Here is a 17495-nt window from a genome sequence, read left to right as displayed (position 1 = left end):
CCTTGCTGTTTTCATGATAGTGAGTGAGTTCTCATGAGATCTGATGGTTTAAAAGTGTGGCACATCCCCCTTTGCTCACTGTCTCTCCTGCCACCATGTAAGATGTGCCTTGCTTCCCTTTTGCCTTCCGCCATGATTGTAAGTTTCCTGAGGCCTCCCCAGCCATGCAGAACTGTGAATCAATTAAACCTCTTTTCTTTATAAATTACCAGTCTCAGGTAGTTCTTTATAGCAGTGTGAAAACAGACTAATACAGTGGCTGTACTAATGTATATTTCCACCAGCAGTGTACAGGTGTTCTCTTTTCTTGATATCCTCACCAGCATTTGTGATTGCCTGTCTTTAGGATAAAAGCCATTTTAACTGGGGTGAGATGATATCTCATTGTAGCTTGGATTTCCATTTATGTGATGATCAATGATGTTGAGCACCTTTTCATATACCTGTTTGCCATTTGTATGTCTTCTTTTGAGAAATGTCTGTTCATGTCCTTTGCCCACTTTTTAATAGAATTACTTGGTTTTTTGGTTGTTGTTATTGTTGTTTACTGTTGAGTTGTTTGAGTTCCCTGTATATTCTGGATATTAGTCCCTGTCAGATGAATGGTTTGCAAATATTTTCTCCCATTCAACAGATTGTCTATTTATTCTTTTGATTGTTTCCTTTGCTGTGCGGAAGCTTTTTGATTTAATATAGTTCCATTTGTCTATTTTCATTTTTGTTGTTTATGCTTTGGAGATCTTAGTCATAAATTTTTTGTCTAAACCAAGGTTCAGAAGAGTTTTCTCTAGGTTTTCTTCTAGTGTTTTTTACAGTTTCAGATCTTATATTTAAGTCTTCAATTCATTTTGAGTTGATTTTTTTTATATGGTGAGATTTAGGGGTCCAGTTTCATTCTTCTGCATGTGGCTATCCAATTCTTTCAGTGCCATTTATTGAACAGGGTGCTGCTTCCCTAAGTTCATATTGGCTTTGTCAAAGATCAGTTTTCTGGGTTCTCTATTCTGTTGCATTGGTTTGTGTGTTTAATTTTATACAAATGCCATGCTGTTTTGGTCACCATAGTCTTGTAATAAGTGATGCCTCCAGCTTTGTTCGTTTTGCTCAGGATTTCTTTGGTTATTCTGGCTCTTTTTTATTCCATATGAATTTTAAGATTGTTTTTTCTAATTCTGTGAAGAATGACATTGGTATTTTGATGGAGGTTGCATTGAACCTGTAGATTGCTTTAAGCAATATGGTCATTTTAATGATATGTCTTCCAACCCAGGAGCATGGGATATTTTTCCATTTGTTTGTGTCATCTTTAATTTCTTTCATCAGTGCTTTATAGTTTTTCTTATAGAGATATTTTACCTCCTTGGTTAAATTTATTCTTATATATTTTTGTAGCTATTATAAATGAAATTGCCTTCTTGATTTCCTTCTTAGCTAGATCATTGCTGATATATATAAAAGCTACTGCTTTTTGTATGTTGATTTTGTATCCTGCAACTTTACTGATATTTATCAAACCTAAGTGGGGGTTTTTTTGGTACAGTCTTTAGGTTTTTCTAGATATAATATCATATCATCAGCAAAAAGAGACAGTTTCACTTCTTCTTTTCCAATTTGGATGCCTTTTATTTCTTTCTCTTGACTGATTGCTCTGGCTAGGACTTCTAGAACTATGTTGAATAGGAATGGTGAAAGTGAGAATCCTTGTCTTGTTCCAGTTCTTAGAGCAAAGGCATTCAACTTTACTCCATTCAGTATGATGTTAGCTGTGGGTTGGCTGTATATGGTCTTTATTATTTTGAGTTATGTTCCTTCTATGCCTAGTGTGTTGAGAGTGTTTATCATAAAGGGATGTTGAATTTTATCAAATGCTTTTTCTGTGTCTACTGAGATAAGCATACGGTTTTTGTCCTTCATTTTGTTGGTGTGATGTGTCATGTTTATTGATTTCTGTGTGTTGAAGCATCCTTGCATCCCTGGTATAAATCCCACTTGATCACGGTATATTTTCTTTTTGATGTGCTGTTGCATTTAGTTTGCTGGTATTTTGTTGAGAAATTCTGTATTTGTGTTCATCGAGGATATTGGCTGTAGTTTTCTCCCCTCCCCCCCCGCCCCACACCCCCCAGCCTTAAATAGCTGTTTATTGGCAGTGTGCTGAAAACGGTGATGGAGTTAGCATTCACAGACGACACCACACACCACTGTCACGAGGGAGGCAAGAGCATGGACAAGCCAACCTGGAGCCCCGAGGAGGAGGCCCTCTCTTCAAGAGAGTGTGGGAGGGTGTGGGGCCTGGAGTGTTGGGGACAGCCTGGGAACACCTCCGCTTAGTAGGCGTGGTTAGAGATGAAGAGGGACTCGCTGGCAGCAGCCCCGGCCTGACTGCTCGGGCTGTACTTTCCTTGACAGGCCAGGCTCTTGGCCAGGGCTCGCTTGACGTACTCCTCCTGCGCAGCCTTCAGGTTCTCCTTCTTCCTGCCCCAGGCCTTCAGGGTAGAGGCTTGCAGGGCTCCGCCATAGGAGAAGGTCACAGGGGGCACTTGTTAATGGCGTTCAGGTTGATGGATGCCTCTTCCTCACTCTGGCCTCCAGACAGGAAGGTGATCCCAGGGAAAGCGGGGGGCACTGTGCGGCACAGCGGTGTGACAGTCGCCATGGCAATTTCCTCGTGAGAAAATTTCTGGGTGCAGGCATGGCCTGGGGTGACCATGTTGGGGTTCAGCAAGGTGCTTTCCAGGTAGATATGTTGATCACTCAGAGCCTTGTAGACAGCAGTCAGCACCTTCTCGGTCACATACTGGCAGTGCTTCAAGTCATGGTGCCCATCAGGGAGGATCTCAGGCTCCGCAACGGGCACAGTGCCATTCTGCTAGCAGATGCTGGCATAACGGGCCAGGACGTTGGCATTTTCCATGATGGCAAAGGCTGAGGGAGTGTGTTCCCCAATCTTCAGAACACAATGCCACTCGGCGAAGTCAGCTCCATCCTTCTTGTACTGGGCACAGCCCTCAGACAGCCCATACAACCCTTGGGTGGGTGGTCTCGCCATTTGTCCCTGCGAGGGAGACCACGCCCTTGTCTACCTTGATGCCCACAACACCGCCCTTGGATATGATAACTTGGGGGAAGGGATGCCCATCATCCTTCTTCTGGTAGAGTGTCTGGTGGAAGAGAATGACATCCCCAGTGCAGGGGTTCACGCAGTCGTCAGCTGTCAGCAGCAGCTGGCGGTAGAAGCGCCGGTCCTCTTCGGTGTTCTCGGTGCCAAGGGACTGCAGCCGCTTGGCAGTGCTCCCAGTGGACTCATCTGCAGCCAGGATGCCCTTGCCCGGTGCCACGATGCGGTGGAACGATGTCAGACAGCTCCTTCTTCTGCTCCAGGGTCAATGCTGGATATTGGTAGGGCATGGTGCTGGTGGTGGCAAGTTCCAGTGCTTCAGAGGAAATTTCTTCCTTGGAAATCCAGACGGAGGCCCTTGGCTGTCAAGAGAAATAAATCTTTGGCCAGGGATCTCCTAAAATAACTGAGAGTCTGTGGATGGAGTGTGGGTGGGGCATCCCTGCATACCCTGTAGTTGTCTTTTTTTGTTGTGTCTATCTCTGGTTTTGGTATCAGTGTGATGCTAGTTGGCCTCATAGAATGAATTAGGGAGAATTCCCTCCTCTTTAATATTTTGAAATAGTTTCAAGACAATTGGTATTTGGGTTTTGTTTGGTAAAATTCAGCTGTGAATCCAACCAGTTCTGGACTTTTCTTTGTTGGGAGATTTTTTTTTTTTTAAATTACTAATTCAGTCTCACTATTCAGTATTGCTCTGTTCAGATTTTCATTCCTTCCTGATTCAATCTTGGTAGGTTGCATGTTTTCAGGAATTTATTTATTTCCTCTGGGTTTCCCAGTTTGTGAGCATATAGTTGTTCACAGTAGTCTCCAATGATCTTTTATATTTCTGTGGTCTTACTTGTAATGTCTCCTCTTTCATTTCTGATTTTGTTTATTTGGGTTTTCTCTTTTGTGGCTAGTCTAGCAAGGAGTTTATCAATTTTGTTTTTCTTTTTTAAAGAATCGACTTTTAATTTCATTGATCCTTTGTATTTTCTTTTAGTCTCTATTTCATTTAGTTCTGGCTCTGGTCTTTATTATTTCTTTTCTTCTGCTAATGTTGGGTTTGGTTTATTTTTGCTTTTCTAGTTCCTTGGGGTGCATTGTTGATACTTAATTTATGTAATCTTTCTACCATTTTTGATATAGGTATTTATTGCTATAAATTTTCCTCTGCTTGGCCGGGCATGGTGGCTTACTCCTGTAATCCCAGCACTTTGGGAGGCTGAGGCAGGTGGATCACCTGAGGTCAGGAGTTCAAGACCAGCCTGGCCAACATGGTGAAACCCCATCTCTACTGAAAATACAAAAGTTGCCAGGTGCAGTGGCCCATGCCTGTAATCCCAACACTTTGGGAGGCCGAGGCAGGTGGATCACGAGGTCAAGAAATCGACACCATCTTGGCCAATATGGTGAAACCCCGTCTCTACTAAAAATACAAAAATTAGCTGGGTGTGGTGGAGCATGCCTGTAGTCCCAGCTACTCAAGAGGCTGAGTCAGGAGAATTGCTTGAACCCGGGAGGCGGAGGTTGCAGTGAGCAGAGATTGCACCACTGCACTCCAGCCTGGCAACAGGGTGAGACTCCATCTCAAAAATAAATAAATAAATAAAATAAATACTAAAACTTAGCTGGGCATGGTGGCAGGCACCTGTAATCCCAGCTACTTGGGAGGCTGAGGCAGGAGTATCACGTGAACCTAGGAGGCAGAGGTTGCAGTGAGCCAAGATCATGCCATTGCACTCCAGCCTGGGCAACAAGAGTGAACTCTGCCTCAAAAAAAAAAAAAAAAAAAAAAAAAAAATTCCTTGCTTTTGCTGTATCACAAAGGTTTGGGTATGTAGAGTTTCCATTTTCATTTGTTTTTAAGAATTTTTTTAATTTTTATCTTTTTAAAATTTATTTAATTTTATTTTAAGTTCCAGGATACAAGTGCAGGACAGGCAGGCTTGTTACATAGGTAAACGTGTGCCATGGTGGTTTGCTGCACGTATCAACCCATCACCTAGGTATTAAGCCCTGCGTGCATTAGCTATTTTTCCTGATGCTCTCCCTCTCCCCCCGCCATAACAGGCCCCAGTGTGTGTTGTTTCCTTCCCTGTGTCCATGTGTTCTCATTGTTCAGCTCCCATTTATAAGTGAGAACATGTTAGTGTTCGGTTTTCTGTTCCTGTGTTAGTTTGCTGAAGATAATGGCCTCCAGCTCCATCCAGGTCCCTGCAAAAGACATGATCTCATTCCTTTTTATGGCTGCATAATATTCCACGATGTACACGTACATTTTCTTTATCCAGTCTATCATTGATGGACGTGTGGGTTGACTCCATGTCTTTACTATTGTGAATAGTGCTGCAAGAACATACGCATGCATGTATCTTTATAATAGAATGATTTCTATCCCTTTGGGTATATACCCAGTAACAGAATTGCCGGATCAAATGGTATTTCTGGTTCTAGGTCTTTGAGGAATCATCCACTGTCTTCCACAATGGTTGAACTAATTTACACTCCCACCAACAGTGTAAAAGCTTTCTTATTTCTCCATAGCCTCACTGGCATCTGTTGTTTCTTGACTTTTTAATAATTGCCATTCTGACTGGCATCAGATGGTATCTCATTGTGGTTTTGATTTGCATTTCTCTAATGATCAGTGATGCTGAGCTGTTTTTCATATGTTTCTTGGCCGTATAAATGTCTTCTTTTGAGAAGTATCTGTTATGTCCTTTGCCCACTTTTTAATGGTTTTTTTTCTTGTAAATTTGTTTAAGTTCCTTGCAGATTCTGGTTATTAGACCTTTATCAGATGGATAGATTGCAAAAAATTTCTCTCATTCTGTAGGTTGCCTGTTCATTCTGCTGATAGTTTATTTTGCTGTGCAGAAGCACTTTAGTTTAATTGGATATCATTTGTCAATTTTTGCTTTTGTTGCAATTGCTTTTGACATTTTAATCATGTAATATTTGTTTGCCCTTTCCTATGTCCTGAATGGTATTGCCTAGATTTTCTTCTAGGGTTTTTACAGGTTTGGGGTTTACATTTCAGTCTTTAATCCATCTTGAGTTAATTGTTGCATAAGGAAGGGGTCCAGTTTCAGTTTTCTGCATATTACTAGCCAATTCTCCCAGCACCATTTATTAAATAGGGAATCCTTTTCCCATTGCTTGTTTTTTTTCAGGTTTGTTGAAGATCAGGTGGTTGTAGATGTGCAGTCTTATTTCTGAGTTATCTTTTTTGTTCCATTGGTCTATGTGTCTATTTTTGTACTAGTATCATGCTGTTTTGGTTACTCTAGCCTTGTAGTATAGTTTGAAGTCGGGTAGCATGATGCCTCCAGTTTTGTTCTGAGATTATAGGGTTTTCTAGATATGGGATCATGTCATCTGCAAACAGAGTTTGACTTCCTCTCTTCCTATTTGAATACACTTCATTTCTTTCTCTTGCCTGACTACCCTGTCCAGAACTTCCAAATACCAGGTTGAATAGGAATGGAGAGAAGGGGCATCCTTGTCTTGTGCTGGTTTTCAAGGGGAATGCTTCCAGCTTTTGCCCATGCAGTATGACATTCACTGTGGGTTCGTCATAAGTGGCTCTTATAATTTTGAGGTATGTTCCATCAGTACCTAGTGTATTGAGTTTTTAACATGAAGGGATGTTGAATTTTATTAAAGGTCTTTTCTGTGTCTATTGAGATAATCATGTGGTTTTTGTCTTTAGTTCTGTTCATGTGATGAATTACATTTATTGATTTGCATACATTGAACCAGCCTTGCATCCTGGGGATGAAGCTGACTTGATCATGGTGGATAAGCTTTTTGATGTGCTGCTGGATTCAGTTTGCCAGTATTTTATTGAGCATGTTTGCATCGATGTTCATCATGGATATTGGCTTTAAGTTTTCTTTTTTTTATTGTATCTCTGCCAGGTTTTGGTATCACAATGATTCTGGCCTCATAAAATGAGTTAGGAGGAAATACCTCCTTTTCAATTGTTTGGAATAGTTTCAGGAGAACTGATACCAGCTCTTTTTTGTACCTCTGGTAGAATTCAGCTTTAAATCCATCTGGTCCTGAGCTTTGTTTGGTTGGTAGGCTATTAATTACTGCCTCAATTTCAGAACTGTTATTGATCTATTCAGGGATTCAACTTCTTCCTGATTTAGTGTTGGGAGAGTGTATGTGTCCAGGAATTTATCCTTTTCTTCTAGATTTTCTAGTTTATTTGCATAGAGGTGTTTATAATATCCTCTGATGGTTGATTATATTTCTGTGGGGTCAGTGGTCATATCCCCTTTATCATTTTTCATTGTGTCTATTTGATTCTTCTCTGTTTTCTTCTTTATTAGTCTAGCTAGCTAGTGGTCTACTTTATTAATTTTTTTCAAAAAAACCACCTCCTGGATTCATTTATTTTTTTGAAACTTTTTTTGTATCTCTATCTCCTTCAGTTTTGCTCTGATCTTGTTTATTTCTTGTCTTCTGCTAGCTTTGGGGTTCATTTGCTCTTAGTTCTCTAGTTCTTTTAGTTGTGATGTTAGGGTGTCAATTTGAGATCTTTCTAGCTTTTTGATGTGGGCATTTGGTGCTATAAATTTCCTTCTTAACACTGCTTTAGCTATGTTCCAGAGATTCTGGTACATTGTCTCTTTGTTCTCATTGATGTGAAATAACTACTTGATTTCTGCCTTAATTTCATTATTTTTCCAGGAGTCATTCAAGAGCAGTTTATTCAAATTCCATGTAGTTGTGTGGTTTTGGGTGAGTTTCTTAATATCGAGTTATAATTTGACTGCACTGTGGTCTGAAAGACAGTTTGTTATTATTTCAATTCTTTTGCATTTGCTGAGGAGTGTTTTACTTCCCGTCATCTGATCAGTTTTAGAGTAAATGCCATGTGGCACCAAGAAGAATGTATATTCTGTTGTTTTGGGGTGGAGACTTCTGTAGGTATCTATTAGGTCCCCTTGATCCAGAGCTGAGTTTGAGTCTTCAATATTCTTGTTAATTTTCTGTCTCAATGATCTAATATTGACAGTGGGGTGTTAAAGTCTCCCACTATTATTGTGTGGGAGTCTAAGTCTCTCTGTAGGTCTCTAAGAACTTGTTTTATGAATCTTAGTGCTCCTGTATTGGGTGTGTATATATTTAGGATAGCTCTTCTTGTTGAATTGATCCCTTTACCATTATTTAATGCCCTTCTTTGTCTTTTCTGATCTTTGTTGGTTTAAAGTCTGCTTTGTCCAGAAACTAGGATCACACCCCCTGTTTTTTTCTGATTTCCATTTGTTTGGTAAATTTTCCTTCATCCCTTTATTTTGAGGCTCTGTGTGTCTTTGCACATGAGATGGGTCTCTCGAATACAGCACAGCAATGGATCTTGACTCTTTATCCAGCTTTCCATTCTGTGTCTTTTAATTGAGGCATTTAGCCCATTTACACTTAAGGTTAATGTTATCTATGAATATGATCCTGTCATCATGATGCTAGCTGGTTGTTTTTGCAGACTTGTTGATGTAATTGCTTCATAGTGTCATTTGTCTTTGTACTTCAGTGGCTGGTAATGGTTTTTCTTTCCATATTTAGTGCTTCCTTCAGGAGCTCTTGCAAGGTAGGCCTGGTGGTGGTGAATTCCCTCAGCATTTGCTTGTCTGAAAAGGATTTTATTTTTCCTTCACTTATGAAGTTTAGTTTAGCCAGATATGAAATTCTGAGTTGGAATTTTTTTGCTTTAAGAATGTTGAGGATGGGCACAGTGGCTTATGCCTGTAATCCCAGCACTTTGGAAGGCCAAGGTGGGCTGATCACCTGAGGTCAGGAGTTCAAGACCAGCCTGGTCAACATGGTGAAACTCTGTCTCTACTATAAATACAAAATTAGCTGGACGTGGTGTCAGGTGCCTGTAATCCCAGCTACTCAGGACGCTGAGGCAGGGGAATCAACTGAACCCAGGAGGTGGAGGTGGCGGTGAGCCAAGATTACACTATTGCACTCCAGCCTGGGTGACAACAGAGAGACTCTGTCTCAAAAAAAAAAAAAAAAAAGTTGAATATTGACCCCCAGTCTCTTCTGGCTTGTAGGGTTTCTGCTGAAAGATCTGCTCTTAGTCTGATGGGCTTCCATTTGTAAGTGACCTGGCCTTTCTTTCTGGCTGCCCTTAACATTTTTTCCTTCATTTCCACATTGGAGAATCTGATGATTATGTGTCTTGGGGTTGATCTTCTTGTGGAATATCTTACTGGGGCTCTCTGGGCTTCCTGAATTTGAATGTTGACCTGTCTTTTTAGGTTGGGGAAGTTCTGGATGATATCCTGAAGTATGTTTTCCAACTTGGTTCTGTTCTCTCTGTCTCTTTCAAGTACCCCAATCAGTCATAGGCTCGGTCTTTTTACATAATCCCATATTTCTCAGAGGTTTTTTTCATTCCTTTTCATTCTTTTTTCTCTATTCTTGTCTGCCTGTCTTATTTCAGCAAGACAGTCTTCAAGCTCTGAAATTCTTTCCTCTTCTTGGTCTATTTAGTAATTGATACTTGTGGTTGCATTGTGACGTTTTCATGTTGAGTTTTTCAGTTCCATCAGGTCATTTATGTTCCTCTCTAAACTGGTTATTCTGATTAACAGCTCCTGTAATGTTTTGTCATGGTTCTTAGCTTCTTTGCATTCAGTTAGAACATGCTCCTTTAGCTCAGTGAAGTCTGTTATTACTCACCTTCTGATGCCTACTTCTATGAATTCATCCATCTCAGCTTCTGCCCAATTCTGTGCCCTTGCTGGAGAAGTGTTGCGATCATTTAGAAGAGAAAAGGCACTCTGATTTTTGAGTTTTCAGCATTTTTTCATTAATTCTTTCTCATTTTTGTGAGTTTTTCTAGCTTCAATCTTTGAGGCTGCTGACCTTTGGATGGAATTTTTAATGGGGACTTTTTCATTGATGCTATTGTTGTTGTTGCATTCTGTTCGTCTTTCCTTTAACAATCAGGACCATCTTCCATAGGACTGCTGCAGTTTGCTGGGGGCCCGTTCCAGACCCTATTCACCTGGGTCCATATGCTATGAAAAGAATGTATATTCTCCAGTTGTTTGATAGAATGAACTGTAAATGTCTGTTGGGTTCATTTGGCTTAAAGTTCAGTTTAAATCCAGTGTTTCTTTGTTGACTTTCTGTGTAGATTACCTGTCTAATGCTGGGAGTAGGGAATTGAAGACCTCCACTATTATTGCATTGCAGTCTGTCTCTTTGGATCTAATCATATTTGCCTTATGAATCTGTGTGCTCCAGTGTTGGATAGTCATATATTTAGAAGTGTTATATCCTCTTGCTGGATTGATCCATTTATCATTATATAATGACCTTCTTTGTATTTTTTTTTTTTTTTTACTGTTCTTGACTTACAGACTGTTTTATCTAAGTACAGCTATCCCTGTGCACTTTCATTTTCCATTTGCATGGAATATCTTTTTTTTATTATTATACTTTAAGTTTTAGGGTACATGTGCACAACGTGCAGGTCAGTTACATATGTATACATGTGCCATGTTGGTGTGCTGCACCCAGTAACTCGTCATTTAACATTAGGTATATCTCCAAATGCTATCCCTCCCCCATCCCCCCACCCCACAACAGGCCCCGGTGTGTGACGTTCCCCTTCCTGTGTCCATGTGTCCCCATTGTTCAATTCCCACCTATGAGTGAGAACATGCAATGTTTGGTTTTTTGTCCTTGTGATAGTTTGCTGAGAATGATGGTTTCCAGCTTCATCCATGTCCCTACAAACGACATGAACTCATCATTTTTTATGGCAGCATAGTATTCCATGGCTTATATGTGCCACTTTTTTTTTTATCATGACTTTATTTTCAGTCTATCTCTATGTCTTTACTGGTAAAGTGAGTTTCTTGTAAGTAACATATAGTTGTATCATGTTTTTTTTTTAATTCCATTCAGCCAGCCATTCTATATCTTTTAAGTGGGTAATTTAATGTTTATGTTCAAAGTTATTATTGATATGTGAGGCTTTGTTCCTATCATATTATTTAATTGTTTTCTTGTTTATATCTTCTTTCTTCCTTTCTTTTTATCTTACTGATTGTCATTGTGATTCGGTAGATTTCTGTAGTGGTGCAGTTTGAATCCTTTCTCTTGCTCCTTTGTGTGATTGTTTTACGAGTGAGTTTTATACTTTTGTATGTTTTTATGATGGTAAATATTGTCCTTTCACTTCCAGGGATCCCTTGGGCATTTCTGAAAAGGTCAATCCAGTGGTAAAAAAAAGTCCTTCTCTCAGCATTTGCTTGTCTGGGAAAGATTGTATTTCTCCTTCAGTTGTAAAGGAGAATTTTGCTGGAAATAGCATTCTTGACTGGCAGTTTTTTTCTTTCAGCATTTCGAATATACCATCCCGTTGTCTTATGACCTGTAAGGTTTCTGCTGAGAAACCTAATGTTAGTCTGATGGAGTTTCCTTTATTGATGACTAATTCTTTTCCCTTGCTTTTTAAAAAATTTGCTCTTTATCTTTGACTTTAGATAGTCTGACTATAATGTTTCATGCAGAAGACCTTTTTGTGTCATATCTGCTGGGGGACTGTTGAATTTCTTGTGCCAGAATGTCTAAATCTCTTTCTGGACTTAGGAAGTTTTTATCTATTATTGTGTTAAATAGGTTTTCTAATCCTTTCTTTGTCTCTTTTCTCTGGAGGACCCTGATAACTTAAATGTTTGATCACTTTATGTTATCCAAAATGTAACAAAGAGTTTGCTCATACTTTTCAATTCTTTTTTATTTATTTTTGTCTGACTGGATTATTTCAAAAAACCTGAGATCAAGTTCTGAGATTTTTCTGCCCGATCAAGTCTATTGTTGAGACTTTCAAATGTATTTTGTATTTCCTTCCATGAGTTCTTCAATTTCAGAATTTCTATTTGGTTCTTTCTTTATCTAAATATCTATCTCCTTGGCAAATTTCTCATTCATATCCTGAACTATCTATCTGACTTATTTGTATTATTTTTCAGAATTCTCTTGTATCTCACTGAGCTTCTTTAAAATGAATTTTTTTTCCTTTTTTATTTTGAGACAGAGTCTCACTCTATTGCCTAGGCTGAAGCGCAGTGGTGCAATCTTGGCTCACTGCAACCTCCACCACCCGGACTCCATTGATCCTCCTGCCTCGGCCTCCCAAGTATCTGGGATTACAGGCAAGCACCATCATGCCCAGCTAATTTTTGTATTGTTAGTAGAGATGGGGTTTCACTATGTTGGCCAGGCTGGTCTTGAACTCCTGACCTCAAGTAATCTGCCCACCTTGGCCTCCCAAAGTGCTGGGATTGTAGGCATGAGCCACTGCACTCAGCCCCTAAAATGAATATTTTCAATTCTTTATCTGGGATTTGGGAAGTTTATTTTTGATTAAGATCTATTGCTGGTGAATTATTTTGTCTCTTGGAAGTGTATTTCCTTGTAGTTATGCAGGCTTTATATGATTTCTTTGTCTGTAACCACAATTAGTGGTACCTGTGATTTCCTCAGTGGGTTAGGGTGTGGTTAAGAGTAGAGGCTGTGATGAAGTTGTGCTGGGGACTGGGATGCCAGGTAGGTCAGTCTTCAGGCCCCAGTGGTGGCAGCAGCTGGCTGAGCATGTCTATCTTTGTGCCTCAGAGTAGTATAAGCTGGTATCTGTTTTGGCAGTTCCTGGTGAGCCAATTCTTGGGCCTCCAGGTGGCTTGCTTGGATACCAGTAGTGGCAGCAGTGAACTAGGCAGGTGGGTGGGTTCTCAGGCCCCTAGGCAGCTGGTGTGGCATGGGTGATGGCAGTGGCAGTGGCAGGATGATTTTTTGGGTTCTGAGTGGTGTGCATTCATGTTGGCAGTGGTTGCGATGGGCTGGGCAGGCCAGTCTCTAGGACAGCAGGTGAGTGCTTGCACATAGTGGCCAGCTGAGACGGTAGTGGCCAGGAGTTTAGGCCCAATCTGAGTTCCCTGGGAGGAGTGTACTCTAAGTGGTGGATGGGCTGGGCAAGCCCAAGGATGCAAGGCTATCTGTTCTGTCATGGAAGAGGAGCAGGCACCAGCCATCATGAGCTGGAGCAGGCCCCAGGTGGAGTGCTCGGCTGAGAGGTGGTAGCAGCTGTGCTGAGGCCCTGTCACTGGAGGGAGGGGTTGTCTTTGGTGGCTACAGCCTGGGCTGGTGCACGGGGAACACACATCCCTCTCATGCTCCAGTCCTGCCAGGGTTTGCCCTCCAACCTTGGCAGCAGTAGCCCATGCCTAGCTCGCCCTCCTTGGCTCTGGCTACAGGAGCACCCCCCCAACCAAGCTGACAACTTAGTTCCAGTGTCAATTTGTGCCTCACTCACAACCCAGTCTCCTGGCAGTGCTCACTTTCCAGCACCAGCAGCTGCAGCTGCAGCCTGTGCCTCACTTGCTTCTTAGCCTCAACTGTGGAGGTGCTCTCAGCTCACTCCTCAGTCCCAGTAGCAACAGCCCAAGTTTCCATAATGCCTCAGTCCAGATGCTGCTGGGCCCCAGGACAGCGTGCAGTCTGCCAAAAGCTAGGTTTGAAAATGGCACCTTGCTATAGCAGCTTGGGTCTCAGAAGGGAACCCAGCACGACCTTCCTCCCTAGAGGAGTTCCATCCCGCAGTCTCCAGGAGACTCTCTATGTTAGTTTCAGGGATGGAAGGGTCGAGAAGTTCTCCATGGCCAGAGTTACACATTTCTACAGTGGGCATGTGGGCTGCCGGAAGTCTCTCACTTACCCACTTACCCTTTCCCCATGTTGGGAAGTCACTCCTGGCTCCCAGCCGATCCCGGCCCAGCAGGCTGCCTTTTTCCCTTCTCTTTCCCCACGTACGGTGTTTCCTGTCACTTCTCTGTTGAATTCCAGCTTTCTCTCTTGGATAACATATTCGAAGTGTGACTGCCTGTACACTATTTTGGTTCTTCTAAGTGGGGGAGGCGGGCACGCAATGCTTCTAGTCAGCCATCTTGACGCCCCTCCCCTACCTTATTATTTTACGGTAGATTTGGTTGCTTTCTCCTCTGCTTCCTGTCACACCCCCCAACCCCAGATAACAACATTAACAACCAAGCACTCGTATGATCACATACAAACACCTATACCTGTGAGAAGACTTACACTGCTTTACAAAAATCAGATTATATCATACATACCGCTTTGCACCTTGCTTTCCTCTCTTAACAAGATATTCTAGAAATGTGTTCAAAGTCAACCTATATCTTTCTTATTCATTCTATCTTCTATTTTTAAAATATTTCCAAAGAAACATTTTTAAAGGTAAATATAAATAATACAAATGGCCTTCGGACTCCAAATCTTTTCCTTCACCCTTCCTCCAGTTTGACTGAGTCAACACTTCTCTCAGGGAAGCTGTGGAAAATCAGGCTGAGGGTTGGGGGGAGGCTGTTCTAACATAAAGAATGATGTCTCTCACCAGTTAAATGACAACTGACTTGGGTTCATTTGTATTCAGCAAGTCTGTAAACTAAATCACTGTAAAAAAAAAATGGCTCTAGCATTTTAATTTCACTCTTTTAAAATATATATTTAATGGCTATAACATGATAGCTGTGAAATAAACCCTTCTGTTAGATATTGTAACCGTGAAATATGGCTTTTTAACTAGTTGGCAGTGAAATTTTTGCTGCGTTCAATCACTCAGTGACTGAAATATTAAATAGGAAGGGGCAAGCATGTGGAAAAAGTCTTTCCTACCTGGCAATAGCTAGATTACAACCAGCAAGGTCAACTGCAAAATGACTGTCACCTCTAATGTGGCAATTACCGTCCTCCCAAATGGGCTGCTGCTGACTCAAAGCCAACAATTTAATTTTTCCCTCCTCGTCTACAAGTTACCTTGGGAAACTTCATGATCAGCACTATTCTTTTTATGCTCTTAGGTGCTGACAGCAGAAAGGATTTTTGCCCAAGGCTCAAGCCAAGCTTTGGGGAACAGTGCCTTTCTCCCTAAAACCCAGGGACTGGGCTGTTTCTGGGCTCTTGATAGAAGGATGAAACAAGATTTCTACCTATGAAATGTTGATTCTCACTTTCCCCCTTACTACAGAATTCAAGTTCTTCATTCAGAGCAGCCATGTGGTTGGTTGAAAAAAAAAAAAAACACGTCCTCAGACTCCCTTGCAGCTAAATTGGCCATGTGACACAGTGAGATGGAAGCAGAGGTCTAGGAAGCAGGCTCCAGGGAAGGCAGGAAAGTATCGTTTTCCTGATAAAAAGGGGCAGACTTAGGTGACAGATGCCTTCCATCTTTTCATCCTTTGACCTTCCTCTTATTTTCCTGCCTGAGTTGTGGACTCACCCTTTGGAGCCGGAGTCACCCCACACTAAGGATGGCAAAACAGAATGCTGAAAAGGGAGCTGCTGATGACTCCCTTGAGCAGCTGTACCAGCCTGGGATGGCCAACTTCTAGGTTTCATTGTTACTTAAGAAATATAAATCCCTATTTGGTTAAGACACTGTAGTCACTTTAGTCAGCCTTTTATAAAATTCAGGCTAACAATTCTAACTGATACATAAGTAACAGCTAGAGGGGAAGTTGCTTAGTCTGACCGACTTACATTTTTCTCTTCATGGGAACTTAGCTTTATGGAGTTGACATTAGTTCCCATTTTACTTTGGCTGCCAGGGAACTCAGAGTCAAATGTGGTGCCCAAATATCTACCATATAATCCTAGAAATATACCTAATATTATATCTATGTTATATGTGTTCTCAGACTCAGCCTCTTCTCCTTCTAAACTTCTCTTTATAAAATTGGTTATAACTTTCTATTTGATTTATACTGTATTATTTTACTGTATACATTTTCCATGCTTTACATTTTTGTGGAATGAACCAAGGTATACGTTTGTGTGTATACACATATATGTACACATATATACAAAGTGTATATATGTTAAGCGGTTTCTATGTGCTCACTCATTGTACTGAGCACTTGTTAATGAATCATGAATCCCCCACCATGGTCTTCTACCCTTGGTACATTATGCTCCCATTTTACAGACAAAGAAACTGAGACTTAGAAAGACTAAGCTGCTTAGCCAAGGTTGTATCCAAGTGGGTAGATCAGTTTTTTAAAGCCTTCAGACCCAAATTTGCTGAAGTTTTTTCTGTTTTTCTTTGAAACAACTTAAAATTTTAACAATTTTTTACCTATTGCTACCGTAAAAGAGGTCGACATCAGGTTTTTCTCTGATTATGTCTCTCATTGCGAGTCTACTGCTGTGATTTCCCCTTAACATTCTTTTTGTGAATGAATTGAAGAAATTGGAAATGGGAAAGTCTTGTCAGCCATGAAATATACATGTTTAAGCGCAAAGGAGAGAAGTGCTTGGCCAACAAGGCCAAGACCTCACACTTAGGAGTGACCCAAATGTTTCTTGAAGATGGTAGAAGGGTGACAAATCCCACAGGCTCTGTAAGTGACATCAGAGGAGCAAGGGTTGGGGGAGAGTGTGAAGCTGGAAAGGGAAAGTTTTCAAGTGATGAAGATGAGTAATTGATGCATTCCTGGACTCTTCTCATTTCATAGGCTGGAGGGGCTAAAGGAATTGGATTTGGAAGCAACAAACAAGAATTTGTTTAGAGGTTTCTAGTACAATATAATTACTTCAACAAATATGTATTGAGTGCCTCCTATGCTCCAGATCCTGTTCTAGGCACTGGGGATACACCAGTGAATAAAATAGACAAAAATCCCAGCTCCATGGAGCTTATATTCTAGCAAGGGGAGAAAAATAACATAGGTAAGAGAATAAGTTCTGTAGTATGTTAGAAAATAGATGTTAAGGAAGAAAGAAAAAGTAGAGCAGGAATGACTGCTTAGTAGACATTCACAAGGTTCCAGTGTGCTGAGCATTTTACATGCATTATTTCATTCAATCTTCGCAAGAGTGTTAGGGGATTCCCATTTCACAGATGAAGAAACTGAGGTTGAGTAAAGTGAAGTGATTTGTCAAAGGTCATGCTTCAGTAATAGCAGAAGCAGGATCGGAACTCCTCAGACCGTTGACCACACCCACGTGGCATGAAAAAGGCACCAGGGGCCACCATCTTCCTTACCCATCTCCCATCCTTGTTTGAAGGTGGGTTGAAGCGTTGCCCTTTGGTCATTCTCTCCAGGAAGCTGAATGTGGCTGAGGTTGGCTCCCTCACCTCTCCATAAGCTCTACACATCTGGGAAGCTGCTTCCTAAACTTCATAAGTTCTACACATCTAGGAAGCTGCTCCTCCTCCTTGTTCCTGATCTTTACTTCTCAGCCTCTTCCAGGATGGGAAGGTGTGGGTGCCCATTGTTGTCATGGAATGGGAACTCACCCATCACAATGGGCGAAGGAGTCTTCTAAGCCCTCTGAG

General features: G+C 41.2%; 1 protein-coding gene and 1 pseudogene across 2 annotated transcripts in view; both read right to left on the bottom strand.

The window, feature by feature from the left end:
- TEX36 (testis expressed 36) overlaps nt 1-17426 on the bottom strand; it is a 101445-nt gene extending 84019 nt beyond the window's left edge. For both annotated transcript variants that reach the window (XM_032175490.1, XM_032175482.2), the window contains exon 1: nt 17202-17426. In XM_032175490.1, the coding sequence (XP_032031381.1) occupies nt 17202-17315 (114 nt within the window). In that variant the 5' untranslated portion in view covers nt 17316-17426. The remainder of the gene's footprint in view (nt 1-17201) is intronic.
- On the bottom strand, nt 2299-3514 carry LOC116482198 (fructose-bisphosphate aldolase A-like; annotated as a pseudogene).
- Nucleotides 17427-17495: the final 69 nt, after the last annotated feature.

This window comes from Hylobates moloch, unplaced genomic scaffold (genome assembly GCF_009828535.3).
Source record: "Hylobates moloch isolate HMO894 unplaced genomic scaffold, HMol_V3 SCAFFOLD_3, whole genome shotgun sequence".
Lineage (NCBI taxonomy): Eukaryota > Metazoa > Chordata > Mammalia > Primates > Hylobatidae > Hylobates > Hylobates moloch.
The sequence above is the reverse complement of the archived record's forward strand: the minus strand, read 5'-3'. Positions and strand labels throughout refer to the sequence as shown.